Source organism: Zootoca vivipara, chromosome Z2, assembly GCF_965207765.1.
Source record: "Zootoca vivipara chromosome Z2, rZooViv2.hap1.1, whole genome shotgun sequence".
Lineage (NCBI taxonomy): Eukaryota > Metazoa > Chordata > Lepidosauria > Squamata > Lacertidae > Zootoca > Zootoca vivipara.
This window is the reverse complement of record NC_142585.1, coordinates 24,255,822-24,273,414: the sequence shown is the minus strand read 5'-3', so window position 1 is coordinate 24,273,414 and position 17,593 is coordinate 24,255,822. Positions and strand designations below refer to the sequence as shown.

The 17,593-nt window shown below is 42.1% G+C and overlaps 2 protein-coding genes across 2 annotated transcripts; both read right to left on the bottom strand.

Moving 5' to 3' along the window:
- Positions 1-9,732: 9,732 nt before the first annotated feature.
- LOC148686587 (endogenous retrovirus group PABLB member 1 Env polyprotein-like) lies at positions 9,733-11,261 on the bottom strand. Its single transcript, XM_088664613.1, has one exon. The coding sequence runs from the start codon at positions 11,259-11,261 to the stop codon at positions 10,071-10,073; it is 1,191 nt and encodes a 396-aa protein (XP_088520739.1). The 3' UTR covers positions 9,733-10,070.
- On the bottom strand, positions 9,733-14,718 carry LOC148686586 (uncharacterized). Its single transcript, XM_088664612.1, has one exon. It carries the CDS (start codon positions 14,674-14,676, stop codon positions 11,929-11,931), a length of 2,748 nt encoding a protein of 915 aa, XP_088520738.1. The 5' UTR covers positions 14,677-14,718; the 3' UTR covers positions 9,733-11,928.
- Positions 14,719-17,593: the final 2,875 nt, after the last annotated feature.

The following is a 17,593-nucleotide window of genomic DNA, read 5'->3' as shown; positions in this document are numbered from 1 at the left end:
GTCAATCTTCAATTCAACACAGTCAAATTAATTGGAACTGCCCACCTCCAATCCCATTTTTAACTTCCTGTAAGAAGAGAAGGGAATGATCACTTCTTCCTTTTCTAAGAATGATTGCCTGCTCCTTGTCTGAAGGGAGGGGGCGGTGTATACCTTGGTTGTTTCATTAATTCATTCGCAGTCATCATGTGCTTCTGCACTGCCTACATCTGGATATTAGCCAAGCTCAAACAGAAACACTCTTGGCTATGGGAAGACATAAAGCAAGTTTCTGCATTCATTAAGACTGCACAGCTTTTCCTAAGGGAGCACTGAAATTGGAGCATGTAGAGTTAAAGCTGCCTGACCTGAATAGATAAGAATGTCAAGACCGCCTTGTGTTCAGCTTGAGTCAAGTGTGTAATGAAAGGTGAGGCCAGTTATGGATTTTGTTTAATTGAATCACTCCTGTATATAGCTATCATTATATACACAAATGGTGTATCCTTGACTTGACACCACATATAGAATATCCATTACACTGTCTGAGAGCAACATTTTACACTTTGAAGGGTGGAGAGAAAGTTTTGGGGAATGAGAGGAAGAAACAACAAATAACACTCTCAAGATTTGTCAAGTCTTTTGGCAGACATTCCACTCCACGTGACAGAAATTTGTTTGGCAGCTACACAGGATTTTCTGTAACTCAGTCTCTAATCAGTTGGCAGCAGCATGCTGGAGAGGCACCTGTTCAACCATATTTTATTCAAGGCACGTCAAGTCAACTTTAAAAATAGAATAACTGTTTAGAGTAAAACTTTATTAGCTCAGGCTAACAATAGAAAGTCCTCCCCAAATATCTTTAACTGGATTTTAAGATCCTGAGCAATTGTGCTTTACCTTTCATCTCCAAAGACACCAAATCCATGTGGATGGTCCTGCGTTGTGCAAAGTGCATGTGTGACAATAAGGTTGAGTTTAAAAGGCCTTCCATAGTCAGTATAGTGTGCCTAGTCTCATGGTCAAGCTGAATTGTCCAGTCACATTCCAGGCCCAGTGATGGCCCACCTCCCTGTCCCTCAGCTGCTTCTGAAAGACTATTTTGCCCTGAGAGGAATGGAGAACAAAGAAACAGCTTGGTGAACTGCAATCAACCATCCCTAATAAGTTTCTCTCCTCTGCTCCAGAGGCCACCACAGTTGCTTCTGGGGAACCATCTTGCCCTAAGGAAGGCCGAGAAGAACAAAAAAGCCTGGTGAGATGCCACTATCCAGCTGCCATTGGTAGCTCCTCGCTTCCTCAACTGCCACCACAGGGTCTTCTGAGGGACAATCATGCCCCGAGGGAGAGAGAAGAAAGAAACAGCCTGGTGAACTCTCATCACCCAGATCTGAGGGGTGGCCTCACTATCATCAGTAGTCATCACATATATGTCTGCAGGATCATCTTGTCCTTGAGGGGAACAGAGAAGCAGAGACTCCATCTTCTAAACAACCAGTTTCTTTTCCATTTTATTGTAACATGTATGTTTGCATGCATGTATTTATCAATCAATGCATATTGTTATACAGTAATAATATTACATAAGCCACATTGGCTGCATTCACAACATACATTTAAAGCATTATAATATGACTTTATACAGTCAGCTTCCCACAAATTATTTTAGGAGCCATAATTGGTGAGAATTGTTAGGAGAACCACCCTCCCTTCCCAGAGCAACAATTCCTAGAGTGGTTCAACAAACAATCCCTCTTCACAGGGAGTTCTGGGAATTGTGCCCCTGAAAGGGGAAGAGAAGTCTCCTACAACTCTCGGCACCCTTAAGAGGAATCATAGTGCTTTAAATGTATGGTGTTAATGTGGCCTTTTTGAGGTCCACCTGAAAAGAGGTATATGAAAGGGGAGGATTGGCGCTCCCAGACCTACATATACATCATGATGCAGCAGGATTTGCTTGGCTAAGGGACTGGTTAACATTAGAAAATAGTGAACTCTTGGATCTGGAAGGCTTTGAAAATAAATTTGGGTGGCACACTTATCTAGTGGACGACAAGTTGAAAGTTCACAAAGGGTTTAATAACCATATTATCAAGCGATCTCTTATGGGTATTTGGAATAAACATAGGAGATTGCTGGAGCCAAAAACACCTAGATGGGCGTCCCCCATGGAAATAATTACAGTAAAGAAGGTAAACTCAGAGAGGAAGTGGGGAAATTACTCGGTCCTGTTAGAAGAAAAAGATGGAATTTTGAAAATAAAAGATTATGAGGAAATAAAACAGCACCTAACGGGTTGGATACAATATCATCAGATCCACAGTAAGTTTAATGAACACAAACACAGACAAGGATTTTTGAACGAACCCTCTTTATTGGAAAAAAATTTAATTAAACCAGATACCAAAATAATTTCTAAAATGTATAGCACTCTACTCGAATGGGAGACCAAGGACGAGATGGTAAAGGAAGTGATGACAAAGTGGGCCATTGATGTGGGGAAAAGTATAAACATGGAGGAATGGGAGAAACTATGGACAAAAACCTGGAGATTCACAGCCTCGGAGAGAATAAGGGAGAATATGATTAAGTTATTTTATAGATGGTATCTAACCCCCGTAAAAATCCATAAAATGTATAAAACCAAAGATAATTTATGTTGGAAGTGTAGAAAGGAAACGGGAACATTCATACACGCGTGGTGGCACTGTGGGGAAATAAAGAAATTTTGGAACCAAGTATTCGAAGAGATTAAAAAAATATTCAAATATAATATAAAAAAGGCCCCAGAACTTTTTTTACTGGCGATTATGGATAATACAATCAAGAAAAAAGACGAGACATTGTTCTTGTATGCAGTAACAGCGGCAAGAACTCTGATCGCATCGTATTGGAAAACCAAAGAGATACCTAACATTGAGGAATGGCGGGAGAAATTGTTTGGATATTTAGATTTGGACAATTTGACGAATTCAATTAGAGGATATTTGAACAAGAAATTCCAACTTAATTGGGACAAATTTGGGGATTACATGAAAAAGCAGTGCCCCACGGTAAAGTCCTGGGTTTATTTCTAGTTCTTGTATTGAACAGCATAGATTTAATTTAAGATGAGAAAGATGATAATTGTTGTATTTCTACTTATAAATCATTTTATGGTATATATTGGTTGATATATGGGGAAGCAGTAATGTTATATAGCATTCAATGAACCTGAGAGAGAGAGATGAGGGGAAGTCAACTAGGAGGGATGGAGATTAAGGAAAATGTGAATATATGAATTTAATTTCTAATCTATATTTAATTTGTTGATATTGTTAATCTGAGATTTATTATTTATTATGATTTTGTATTTTTTTCTTTATTATTTCAAGTGTGTGGATGAGTTTTTATGTTTGTACATTTTAATTAGAACTTCAATAAAGCTTATTTTAAAATCAAAAAGAAAAGAAAAGAAAAGAAAAAGAAAAGAGGTATATGAAAACCTTAAATAAATACCATAAAGTCTGTTGTTTAGATAATGTTTCAGCTGAGTATAATATTAAGGTCCTGTTCATGCTATAGACTAAGGATGAGGCTCCATGTGTAGAAACACTTCTGTGTGCCTGTAAAATAACTATTGGTTCCAATGGGCTCTGCATGTGTCAAGGGCATCCTCTTTCAGCTGTTCTTTGCCTTCTACTATATCATTTGCCTCTGTTGGACTCATAATCTGGGGAACCGGGTTCGTGTCTCTGCTCCTTCACATGCAGCTGCTGGGTGACCTTGGGCTAGTCACACTTCTTTGAAGTCTCTCAGCCCCTCTCACCTCACAGAGTGTTTGTTGTGGGGTAGGAAGGGAAAGGAGAATGTTAGCCGCTTGGAGACTCCTTAGGGTAGTGATAAAGCGGGATATCAAATCCAAACTACTACTCCTCTTCTTCTTCTTCTTCTTCTTCTTCTTCTTCTTCTTCTTCTTCTTCTTCTTCTTCTTCTTCTTCTTCTTCTTCTTCCCCATTGACTCTCTTCTTGGCAGTGCTTGTCTGCAGAGGGAGGGTGAAAAAGAGCCAGGAACAACTACCAGAGGATGTGTGGCCAAGTGGTGGCAGGGCAAGAAAACTGCTGTAATTAGGGATGGATCTACACTGATCTAAAAGGGAGGGAAAACACGCTAAGAAAAAAAGAGCCAATGCTCAGGGTGGATGGGAGTTGTAGTCCAGCAACACCTGGAGGACTCCAGGTTCCCCATCCCTACTCTAGGATTTTGGAAATGACCACAACAATGTTAGGAAATTACATAGTATATCAAATGCTGCTGTAGTGGAGTGGATGGGAGCAAGGAATTAGTCAGGAATAAAATGTCATTCAGCCTTTGAAGATACTGTAACAGGGAATCCTCTGTCCCTTACCTTCAGCCTCCATTTGCAGTATGCAGATAATGATCCTTAACCTGTCTTGCAAAGTTACTGAAGGGTTACTGATCACTTGCTATATAGTCATCCACTGCATAATTGCTCTTAAAACATGAAGACTGATGGGTTTATTGGATATATTGCACACATGGAGGGAAAAGAATATTGCACAAAAAGTGCAGTTATTTATTAAACCTGGTGCAACAGATGAAAGGTGAAATGGATTCTGAAAATAATGGGTTTGGGGTGAACAATCTAGTTGTCATAAAATCTAGCCTACATTCATGGTAGAATGAGGTGGTAGGATGCTGGTGTAGTAAAATAGATTGTGTTATTCCAGATAGGTTATCACATTTATTGATATCCCCACCATCAATTCCCAACCCCAAAAGGTCATAGAACCACAGAGCAGAGGGAGTTGAAAGGCGGGCCATAGGACCATATTCCTGCTTGATGCAGGAACTTCAGAGCTAAATCACCCCTGACAGATGGTTGTTCACCTTCTGCTTGAAGATTTCCATTGAGGGCAATTGGCTTGGTTGTTGTACTGTTGTCCAGGCAATTGGCTTGGTTGTTGTACTGTTCTTATCAACTTTTCCTAATATTCAGCTGAAATCAACACCCCTGCTGCTGAGGCCCATCATATAGTCCTCACTTTGGGACAGCTAATAACGTGTCCCCTTCTCCTACAGGCTTGCTTACACTATACATTGAGCACAGATGTACAAGTCTCTGCAAATGTACAAGTGTTTGTGTGAAAGGGTGTTCACTTATTGAATTGTATAACTCAGCTGTTATGTATACAGGCATATACCCATTGGACATTACATGACAATATCTGGACAAGGGTACAGTGCAGCTATTGTATAAATAGATTGTACGGTTGTTGAGCATAATGCGTGAACAGCATTTCAGATTTTTAAAGAGTGCAACTACTCTTCTCTGCAAACAGAACTCTAGAGAGGTAGAAAATGGGCGATATCATTTCCTTTTCATTATTTCATTTAATTCCACAAGATTTATATTCTGCTTGATTGTAATAAAACCTCAAAGCAGCTTAAAGGTAAAGGAAAAGGGACCCCTGACCATTAGGTCCAGTCGTGACCAACTCTGGGGTTGCAGCGCTCATCTCACGTTATCGGCCAAGGGAGCCATTGTACAGCTTCCAGGTCATGTGGCCAGCATGACTAAACCGCTTCTGGAGAACCAGAGCAGCAAACAGTGTTTACCTTCCCACTGTAGCAGTACCTATTTATCTACTTCAACTTTGATGTGCTTTCGAACTGGTAGGTTGGCAGGAGCTGGGACCGAGCAACGGGAGCTTACCCTTTCTCGGGGATTCGAACCACCGACCTTCTGATCAACAAGCCCTAGGCTCTGTGGTTTAACCCATAGTGCCACCCACGTCCCTTCAAAGCAGCTTACAAAATGAATAAAGCGATACAATTTCAGTATGAAAATCCCCAGTTTAAAACATACATTTTAAAAGTCAAAACATAATTAAAATCAGTGATAAGCTAAAGCCCACTTTGAAACATGTGATAGCTTTTTATTTACACATGACAGGTTTTTTTTTCCTTATTTCACAAGATTTAGAAGGAGTTTATGACACAGGAAAGCATCCAAAGTGAATACCACTTTCTAATAACACAGGATTTCTCTACATTATTTTGTTGAATCTGTAGATCAGGCCTGAGATGCAGAAGATTCTGAGCTTCAAAAAATAATTTTTAATTTTAATTATTTAATTTAATGGATCACCTGAGCAAATTTGATCAGAGTCTGTGATGGCTTTGATATGAATATACTGTGTCTCTACATACTGAGCCATAGCTCATTTATTTATTTAACCAGAGTCGATCACGACTGGAAATAATGGTCAGGGGTCCCTTTACCTTTTTTACCCGGAGGTCTCAGGGTGGTTCACAGAGTAAAATCAAAATATAAAACCACAAAATACATAATCAAAATAACAACAACAACCAAATAACCCCCACAACCCAATAACATCCTCCTATATAAACAGCTCACAAGCAGGGTTTTTGGTTGTTGTTTTTTTTGCATACACAGTGCTTTAAAAAGATTAATAAGCATATCTGGGGTGTGACTATTTCTTAATGAAAATTTAGAGTGTCTGCTATGCATGCCAAAGTCCCCCAGCTACAGTACCTGGCACCTCCAGGTAGGCTCCTGCCTAAAACCCAGAAGTGTCACTGCCCATCAAGGCAGACAATATTGGACTATATGGACTCAGTATAAAGAAGTTTCTTATGTTCCTAAAAGGGGGCAAATAACCACTCAGGTGTATAGAAGCACTTCATAACGGTTCATGTTGTGTCCCTGTGTTAGTAGTTGAAACAGAATTGGGGGGGGGTGTTGATGGTGGTGGTGTATGCCCCTCCATCACATACCCATGAAACTTCCTATAATTATTTAACAGTGGGATATGGTCTCCAGCAATTCTTCAGGAAGTATCTTGGGATAGTGCGACCGTCTTCAGGCAATGGGTAGTTTGTAAAGAGGAAATAACATGTTGATTTGCAGTTATAATTGAGGAAAATTGCTTAAGAGGATTCTGACAGTATAGAAAATAGGCCAATTAGTTAACCCACTTCTCTCCTCCTGTGATTCTTGAGTGTCTCCATTTAATTTTGCTGTCACTTATGTAGCAAGGTTAAAAATGGATTAGCACTCCAAGCCACCCCTTAGCTCCCTCCCTTCATTTTTATTTTAAGCATGATGGGTTGTAGGGTTTTGTGTGTGCTTCGAATTAAAAAATAAAAAGAAAGTTCTATACTCCTATTTAACATAAAGCAATAGCTCACAATTTTAAAACTAACAATATTTTCTTAAGTTTTTTTTTTAAATGACCCCTCAATTCAAGCAGTATTCTTTTCAGACATTCTCTAGGGAATTATTGCAAATCTATGGGATCACAATGGCAAATATGCGAGGTAATTGTGAAAGAAAGAAGAAAAAGAAAGAAAGAAAGAAAGAAAGAAAGAAAGAAAGAAAGAAAGAAAGAAAGAAAGAAAGAAAGAAAGAAAAGTGGACTTGTGGACTGGATGTGTTTCAGTTATGTATTGTTCAGGAAAGTGTGAATTAGGTAGATTCACCTTTAAAAGTGAATTTAATTTTATTTCTTCCCCTGTTCCTAGTTACAGCCCTATGTGTCTCTGTGTTAAATAGATATTGATTGTGTGCGTATGGGGGGTGGAATTCATTCAGTCCACTTTTCACAGCAGACCAGCCCAATCTGACACTCCTGGACATGTTTGTCGATCAGAATTCAAGCCCCAGTTGGATTATACACTTCTACAGATTTTCCAGTACACTTTTGGTGGTCTAAAACCATGCACATTGTATATGAAAGATTTGTACAAAACGTGTCATTCTATGATTAATGCATTGAATAGTGCATTCCAAGTGTGTGTGATTTAAATGTAGACTTTTTGTGCATTCTTTTAGAAAAATTGCACAAATTGGGATGGAACAGACCTGGGAACAAGCCCCAGCAAACTAGAATTGAACCCCAATGTGTACATTAGTTATTAATCCCCGAATTGTATTAATTCCCCATTTTCCATGAATATTCACATAGAATTCACACAGATGCAGAACTGGTGACACTGTTTCAATGTAAGTGAAGTTTCTGGGCTGTTTTCAAAGGCAGCCCCCCCCCCCCAATACAAAATATGTTACCAGAGCTTGGATAACTAACCATAGCTGCCAAGTTCTCCCTTTTTTTAAGGGAAATTCCCTTATGCTGAATAGGCTTCCTCGTGAGAAAAGGGAAAACTTGGCAGCTATGTAACTAACTGTAGAAAGGCTTTCAATGGATGGGGTTGTAGGTGGGGTGTCAATTGGCCTATGTTGATAAAAAGTGCTCTGAACCTTAGAGCATATCTGCCAAGTTTTCCCTTTTCTCGCGAGGAAGCCTATTCAGCATAAGGGAAAATCCCTTTAAAAAAGGGATAACTTGGCAGCTATGCCTTAGAGGGCACTTGACACAGCTCCGTGTATGCCCCCCTACAAAACTGTGCTCTGCTTTAAGGAATGTATAACCCCCTATAGAATATGTTGCATGTTACTCACGTGGACAGACAAGCCATGGATGTGAGGAGCACAGACTATTTAATTTACTTGTTTTATGTGGTGTCTTAAAAACCTAAGAGGAAGACAAATGCTTGCAGTCTAGGATGGGGGGGGGGAAGCAAGTTAAATATCAGAATTTTGGTCTTTCCACTTTTTCAGAATAATTATGCCCCATTTGGAGCTAACATTGCAAGCGGGTCACAATGGGTGCTGTGAAACTGCCCTCCGAATGAGAAGGGGGGAGGGGTTGCAGCCTGCGGAACAGCCTAATGGTATTTCATTAACAAACTGTAAATAGCAACAGCATAAGCTAGATGTGAAGCTGCTTTCATGGGCCATAAATGCTAATGTTTATTACCAATAAAAGTCAAAGGAGCATTTAGTAAAGCAGTTTACCAAACAAACATTAAATATTGTAATGCATTAGCTTCAATGGACAGAATCAGGTTATTTAATTAACAGTGAATAATTTGCTAGATTTCCCCCCTCTTTAGTTTACCACAAATGATTTTCCAATTCGCCCAGAACAAATAATCCCATGAGTGCAAAAAGCAGAGCAGAACTATTTAAATGCTGTCTGTCTGTCTCTCTCTGTGTGTGTGCACCCGTGCACCCTGGGAATGGGGATGGAAATAGAAAGCTAAAGGGGATTGAAGTGTATTGGGGCAATTATCCCCATTATGTGCCCAGGCACAGTCCCCCCCCCTCCTCCCCCAGAAGCCAGACCTGATATCAAAGAAGAAGACATGCCAATGTATTTTGGGATTAAATTGGCCACAAGTTTATTTAAATTTCAGATGTAGGAAACCTTGGCATAGCCATTGGACATGTATCCCCAGCCCCCTGCTGGGGGTCTGAGGAAAGACAGCGTCAAACAGGAATATGGAACTACTGCAAAATGTGTGTTTACACAGATGGCTCTTTCCAGTGACGCCAGGGTGAGTTCTTTGTCCCACCTGTTGTGCACTTGTGGACAGAGAATCCCCTCAGGACCCCTCTAATGGGGTACCCTGTTATCGCTGCCATGGAAGGGGCGAGTCACTCCTTCACTCCTTCATCAGTTATTACACTAAAGGCCTAAAACCGCCTAGACTATCTACAGGTGAAACCACTTCTCAAGGTCCTGCTTCACAGCTTTCAACAAATGTTCATTCCCTATAGTGGTGAGGTACACTTCGTCATGTCTGAAAAGGTCCAATTTGTCAATTTTTGTCGGAGAACCAGCCGACTCTTAGGTGCGAGGAAATCATGAGACGAGAGTCGAGAGTTTCAGATAGAGAGCATGAGCAGAGTGCTCTGAGCAGAGTGCTGAGCGAAGTCCGCTGGCTGCCTCTCAGCCTCAGCTCCTTTATTAAGGATTCTGTCCTCGTAAAAAACATTAACCTTTTAACCTATACATGACTCATGCAAACAAGGAAGATGTGTAAACAGACAGGCTGGCGCCAGTGGTCACTTGATTGATTACCCCCAATAAACCTGTGCCTTACACAGCGAACTCCATTTGTACATTCCCACAGAGTGTTTCCTGTGTATTTTCCCACAGAGTGTTTCCTGTGTACATTCCCACATCACCTCTTTCTTTTTATTTTTAAGCAACAGGGTAAATTAACACGTGGGAAGCCAGATAGGGAGTCGCTGATACCTCGCAATGAAGGCTCCACGTGAAATTCCAGTGGAGAGGTGTGCAGCCTGAAACCAGGTCATGCATTGACCAAAGAGGGAGGGTAAACATTGAATGCAGCAACATAACATAACCAAGCCACAGGCTAATCCTATAAGCATCAAAAGTGTTTTCCTGATCCAGGCACCGTTAGGCAACCAAGACAGCAGCCATTCCCATGGATCAAAACCCATGGCAGGTTGCAAGGGCCGTGCAGCCACCAAGTTTTCCATTTCTTGTATAGTATGAGTAATGTTAGGACCATTATCTTGCACATACATGCAACAATGACTATGTATTAAGGCACATACGCCTCTTTCCGAGGCTAAAATAACATCCTGTAATTCTGTATTGATCAATTTCATGCCTTTAACTGTGTCATTGAACAAAGCCTCTGTCCAGTTAGCTAAGTGATGCAAATCTCTATAATTCATTGCTACTCCTAATAATGGCAAAATACTACGAGCTATCTGAGTATCAGTATATTGTGTAAAAGGGGGATTGACTTCGTGTTTATTGCGCAAGCGGGTGTGAGGAAGAGCATCTAACTTATACACCAGTTGTATCACTACCCCTAGAGTGCAAGTCCCTGAAAAAGCAGAGGGAATCTCTTTGTATGCTTTCTTACCACACAAAAGCCACATATTTGATTGTAACACGCATGTGGATCTCCAACTCTTCTTCATCCAATCAAACCATGAATGAAAATCACGGCATGTAGCCTGTTGGTAAAATGTCATGTATCTGGTAACATTATTAATTGTTACCTTGGGCCTGCCTCTTTGGGTAGTGACGTTAAGAAAACAAGAGCTACCATTAACATACTCATAAGTCCAATTACAATAAGGATAAGGACCTAAAAATCTGCTACTATCGTGATTAAAACGAAAACATCGTGGAGCTACTTCTAATAATGATAATATAACAGGGGGTGAACTAATACGATTATCTCTCATATTATTACTAATTCTAAAAGAATCATTAATAGGAATACCATGCAGTAATATCCCCTGAATGACTTGACTGTGAGGGAATATGTAAGCAAATCCAACAATCAGAACAGTTAAGCAATATCGCAAACTGAGAAATATCCTGTACATAGGTATTATTATTCCATATGGAATGATAAGAGTCATGTCTTTGATACTTCTGTAAAATGGCAGCACGCCTAGAGCGATAATGGCTTGCAGATCGAATAGATGGAAGTTGATCTTGACGGAGTGCAGCCATATTTAGAGCACGATGCCGCCAGGTGCCATGGTGTTTCAGACCGGGTGACAGGCGCTGTCCTCCAGAAAGAGTGTAGAAAGGTCTGCCTCCTCCCTCTGCGGGATCTGCGACGACTGGGCTGAAGAAGAAACTGTAGATGATCGCCAGGGTCGTACACAACGTGCTGGCACCCACAGAGGGTCCCCATCGATATCTACCGCGGCGTATCCGCGTCCCCAGGTAATCAGCGGTACAGGGCCACGCCATGCTGGATCCAGATGTTTCCTGAAAGACACAAGGGGGCGAGGCAGCTCCTCCTCTTTTCTAAAATGTAATTCTGCTGGAGGAAGCTGCTCATTATGTGGATATAAAAGATTAAAAAGCACTTGATGCACAATATAAGATATTTTAGCAATAGGAGCGTCCTTTCCCCTGAGTTGTGGAAAAAGCAGAGATTGAAAAGATGAATGCTCAGCAATTGCTTGTCCTGTAGAATTAAAAGGAACACCGTGAGTTAATTTCACATTCCACAATGTACAGAAATCAGAAAATCGCTTAGAAATGTACGCTGGGCCATTATCCGTTTTGATGCTGCTAGGCTTTCCCATGACCGAAAAACAGCGCAGAGTGTGCTGTATTACGTGCCTGGCTGTCTCCCCTTTTAAGGGCGTCGCCCAGATGAAGCTCAAAGACGTGTCCACCGTGAGGTGCAGTCTTGAAAGAAGAGGCTAACAACGGGGTGAGAGTGACATCCATTTGCCAAATTGAGAGAGGGGCAATCCCTCTGGGATTGGCAGCATCAAAAGGAAACATGGTAGGGGCTTTAGAACAAGAAGAACATTGCGAGACAACGTCTCGTGCCTGAGAAATTGGTATTGGAAAAGACTTGGCTAAAACCTTGGCAGATTGATGAAAGGTGGCATGGCTCAGCAGAGGGTCAAAAAACAAAGAAAAGACCTGCTCTTGCTTCAAAGCAGCATCTGCTACAGCATTGCCATGTGCCAGAAATCCTGGCAGATTAGAATGAGAACGCAGGTGGGCCACGAAAAAGGAGTGGCTACGAGCCTGTAGCAGACGCTGCAAAGAGAGAAACAATTGCAACAAAATCATCATCCAGAGCAGGGAAATGTATGCCACTGACAAGAATGTTAAAAATCTGGAGACATACTGAATATCAACAGTCAGGTTAAACTTCACATTCTGAAATGGATCAAATGCCAAGATCACCACAGCCAATTCAGAACGCTGAGCGGAGTTCTGCTCCGTTGTAAATCTTGTCTTCCAGGCCCCCTCCTCCCTCCACACAACCACCCCCCTCGTCTTTGTCCCATCTGTGAAGAGGGTGAGAGCAAAGGGGATAGGGGAGGGGGAGCACAGTGAACGGAGGGAATAGGAGACAGAGGAAAGAAAGATCAATGCCACAGCACATTGTCTTCCCTTGATAACAACGTCCATAACAACTGCTGGAGAAGTATAGACATTTTGCAGTGGTGCATGGGGCAGGTGTAGCCATTCAACAAGACAAACGCGAGACTCAGAAAATTCTGCAGGCCGATAGAGAACAGCTGTGGGCAGCAATTTTGTGGCAAAAACAGCCAATGACAATAGTCCTGTGGAATCCAGGCGATCCACCATAGATTTTTGCAAATGGTGATTAATCGTTGCCAGGGCTGATTCCATATCCAGTATGATGTCTGCCGGTTGCTTATGTCCTTTCAGGGCATTGTACAAAGGTGATAGTACACACGTTGGCAAGTCTATGTATGATTTTGCCCAATTCGAATGTCCTAACAGCAGTTGTAGATCCACCAGCCAGAGTACAGCTGGAAAATGCAGCTGCAGTATCAGGGGGGGTGCTGCTTGTTGCGTTTCCTTGTGTTCCAGGTATGTGATAGGCAGGGTGCGTTGAATTTTTTCCGGGGCGATTTTAAGCCCTGCAGAGGTGAGATCCTCTGTCAGCTGGTGCACCCATGTTTCAGGAATGTCTTTAGCGGCAAGCAATTTTGCTGTGTGGGATTCAGAGCCGATTGATTGACAGGCTTTTAACATGTCGGCTATTGCCACATTAGGTGTAGCCACCAGCGGGCGCAAAGATTGTTTACAGTCATCATTGGCATTATCAAAGGCTAATTGTCTGATAATTACTTGTGCTGCTGTATCTTGAACCTGGCGTCTGAGGGTATTGTACAGTCTATTTATGAAAGCGTCATAAGGTTCAGTGGGTCCTTGCTGCACGCTCCCCCATCGCCCCCCTTTTCCTAACTTCTCAGGAGGAACAGACATCAAAGCCTCCTGGGCAGCTGAACTTGTGGCGTCCCAATACTGAGGATCCAGAGCCAATTGCTGCGCAGTTGTTAAAAAATTTCCAGACCCTGTGAGACCATCCAGGACGTCTGCAGGTGTTAACATAACAGGGGGAGGGAGGGGGGGTGCCCCTGCTGCCAAGGCTGCAACGGCATTGGCATGTGCTGCCAGTGTAGCATTATTCAAATATATTTGGATATCATGGACTCGGCGTTGACAAGCCCAGGTCCAACTTTGCATAAAAATGATCACTTGATTTGGTTTGAGCACTGTTCTAGCCAGTAATTTGATATCCTCTGGCAATAAATGCTGTTGAAAAATAGTGCCAAAGAGACCAAGAGTATACGGGGAATGCAATCCATTGTCTCTTACTGACTGATACAATTCTTTGATGTATCGGAGTTCAAATTGCTCGTGCCGTGGTGCCCCGCCCCCAGGTCCCACAGGCACAATCACAGTAGACTCAAAAGGCAGCAAAGGAGCTGCTGCTTTAAGAGATTCCTGGAGCTTTGTAGTATTCCCCCCCTCCTGCTTCACAGTGGGCATGGTACTTTGAAATGCAGGCAAAACCTGAGAGACATAAGCTGGAGGGGGTGGGGTGGCAGACAAAGAAAGTTGCTGTTTTCCTGGCGGAGCTAAATTAGGTGGGTCCGGACCAGGGGGCATGGGGGGAGGCAATGCTGGATAAACAGAAGGCTTCAGTGGGGGAGGCGTGCATGCCGGCGGTGCAGAGGGGAGGCTTGAAGCAGCTGCCAGACAAATATTCTTTGGCGTCAGTAGTGCCAAGCATGCTCTTATTTTCCCCCAAGTAATTAAGACACGTACTCCAATGCTGGGATGAGCATGAAAATGTTCACCAAGTTTGTCCCAAAAATCTAATTCCCAAGTTCCATCCTCCAGAAACCATGGACAGTGCTCATAAGCAGTATGAATAAAAGCAATAAGATCGTCTTCTGAGGCATGCTGATTGTTAGAAGTCAGCAGGTATTTTAAGTCTTTAAGAAAACGTTTCTGTGGCACAGAAAGCGAAGAGCCCATTGTAAATGCAGGAAGAGAAAGATAAGCAACAGCTGGGAGCTAACTCACCGGGGATCCTAAGATGAGGTAGACGTCTGAACCCTTGCCGGGCGGGTGAGTAGCTGATGCAGGACCACGACGTGCGTCCTTTCAACAATGGCGTAGAACTTTTTAGCCTCAGAGAGGGCACCACTTGTCGGAGAACCAGCCGACTCTTAGGTGCGAGGAAATCATGAGACGAGAGTCGAGAGTTTCAGATAGAGAGCATGAGCAGAGTGCTCTGAGCAGAGTGCTGAGCGAAGTCCGCTGGCTGCCTCTCAGCCTCAGCTCCTTTATTAAGGATTCTGTCCTCGTAAAAAACATTAACCTTTTAACCTATACATGACTCATGCAAACAAGGAAGATGTGTAAACAGACAGGCTGGCGCCAGTGGTCACTTGATTGATTACCCCCAATAAACCTGTGCCTTACACAGCGAACTCCATTTGTACATTCCCACAGAGTGTTTCCTGTGTATTTTCCCACAGAGTGTTTCCTGTGTACATTCCCACAAATTTTAATGTCCGTATGTCTGATACTCGGCCAAGATACATGGCTGCATTGTGTAAAGCCCTTTTGACATTTACTAGGGTGGAATTGAGGCAAGAAAGCTTGAAGACCCCTCTCCATTGCAGACACGGAAGGAGCTCAGACCAAAAGATGATGGTATGTTACCTTGAAGGCATTCTAACACAAAAAGGCAAAGCACCTGGATGACGTGTTCTGATTTCGCTGTTTGTTTGGCTATAATTCTCACCACTTCCTGGTTGTCCAACCAGTAGAAAACCTTGGTATTCTTGAAGTGCCAATTGGGAGTGGGTAGGTGACATTTAAAAATTCAGGGGAAGCTACTAGAAGAAAATTATGAGAAAAATAATAATTTCAGAATGTATTTTCTGAAAAACCTACGACCACCGCTAAAATTTATTAAAGCAATATTTCCCAGCCATCAGGTGGCTACTCTTTGAGGTTGAACATTTCTGTAATGCTTTTGATTGCATCTGCAAGCACAAGGGGAGCAACATAAGAAAATGAAGAGAACAAAAAGGGGGTGGGGAGAAGACAGGAACATACTGTGTATATCATCTTATGATCGGACTGTTAGCTGAACAAGTTGAAGTAACAATGCAGCATGTAGAGGATAAGATAGCTTTGGAATAAACTATGGCTGGGGTTTGAATATATCTGATAGTTTATGATCACAGTAATCACACTGCTAATGTTCTGTAATTCAATTATGGCACAGTAGTGCACATTAGCAAATCTGAAACACAGTGGGAGAAACTAGTTAAACTCACATTTCAGTAATATCAATATTAAGCTGACTGCATAATCACCTCTGAAAAGTCGCCACTTAAGACACAGCAACATAAGGAATAAATTATGAAGATGAATGGCATTGCTAATTCACCATCATGTGAGGGAGAAGGAGGTATAAAAAAAAAATAGAACTGAAATGATTATTTTCCTTTTAGCACCCAAATATTATAGCATCACAACATTTAGCATTGTATACTTTGCCCTCTAATGCACGAGACTGAAATGAGTTTTCAATTATTGTTTAATTCATCACTTCTGAAAGCAGCATTAAGTTAGATGGCTTTATTCATATTGGGTTGGATCCAAAGTACTGTACAAATAAGGAAAACAGCCCAGAGCACGATTCTGAAATGCTTGATATGACACAGTACTAAAGTAGGGTGGTTCTCTAAGAGTTCTCATGCTTTCCTTGCAAATGAGGTTGTACAAACTGGTACACTGTTGGAAAAACACTCTGGGGGGGCGATGGTTGCTCCCCAATACTCCGGAGCATCTTTCCGTGACCCTCTCTGGCTCGCATGTCCCTTCAGTCCAGAGTGCCAGTAATAAGCGACCCTTTCCTCATGAAAAGAGCACGCATGTCTCTCCGCATCTTGCAGTGAGAAGAAAGACTCATCTGTAGTTCTAAACTACTTTATTTTACAGTCTATATACAGAGACTTCATAATCACATCTGTGTTCTCTGAATAGCAATACAGAACTGTGCCACTGCAGAAGTGAAACTAACATTACAATAACAGCACTCAGGCAGAAGAGATAAGACGAACTTCCTTTCCCACACTCAGACACTCATGTGATTTATACCAATCAGAACATTCCTTGCTGAAGCAGCAAAGGATAGCTAAAATCCTAACATACGCAAGTGGAATCTACACCAGCCTTGCCTAATCGTGTGTCTTCCAGATGTTTTAGACTACAACTCCCTTCAGTCCCAGCTAGCACATTTGCAGTGCAAGTTGAAGTCCAAATAATCTGGAAGGCAGGTGAGGGAAGGCTGATCAACACCATATTTGGCTATAGTTTATTAGCTCTTACTCACAATGATTTGATCATTGGTAGCTGGAGCTATAAATATGTTAACATCCATATAATGTTGTTGTTGTTTAGTCCAGGCATCCCCAAACTGTGGCCCTCCAGGTGTTTTGGCCTACAACTCCCATGATCCCTAGCTAACAGGACCAGTGGTCGGGGAAGATGGGAACTGTAGTCCAAAACATCTGGAGGGCCGAAGTTTGGGGATACCTGGTTTAGTCGTTTAGTCATGTCTGACCCTTCATGACCCCATGGATGCCAGGTGCGACGAAAGACCCTTGCTTCCGTCTTATTTATTCTACCTCTCCTGTTATTAACAGAACTAACAGGGATGGTCTGGGGTAAGCCGAGCCTCCCCCTATTGCTCCCCTTAGCCTTTATGTATTCCCTCATGCACTTGGGGTTTTTATTCTATTTCCTCTTCTTTTATACAAAAGGGAGTCCTCTTCCAGCACAACCATGGCCATGTACCTATTAAAGTTCAGGGCTGTATCTGAGACTATCCCTTGTGTCCACAGTATAGGGAGTTCTGCCTCTAACAATCCCT

Bases quoted from the DNA above. Each gene is read 5' to 3' on its own strand.
- LOC148686587 (XM_088664613.1), bottom strand. From the start codon at position 11,261: ATGACTCTTATCATTCCATATGGAATAATAATACCTATGTACAGGATA.
- LOC148686586 (XM_088664612.1), bottom strand. From the start codon at position 14,676: ATGGGCTCTTCGCTTTCTGTGCCACAGAAACGTTTTCTTAAAGACTTA.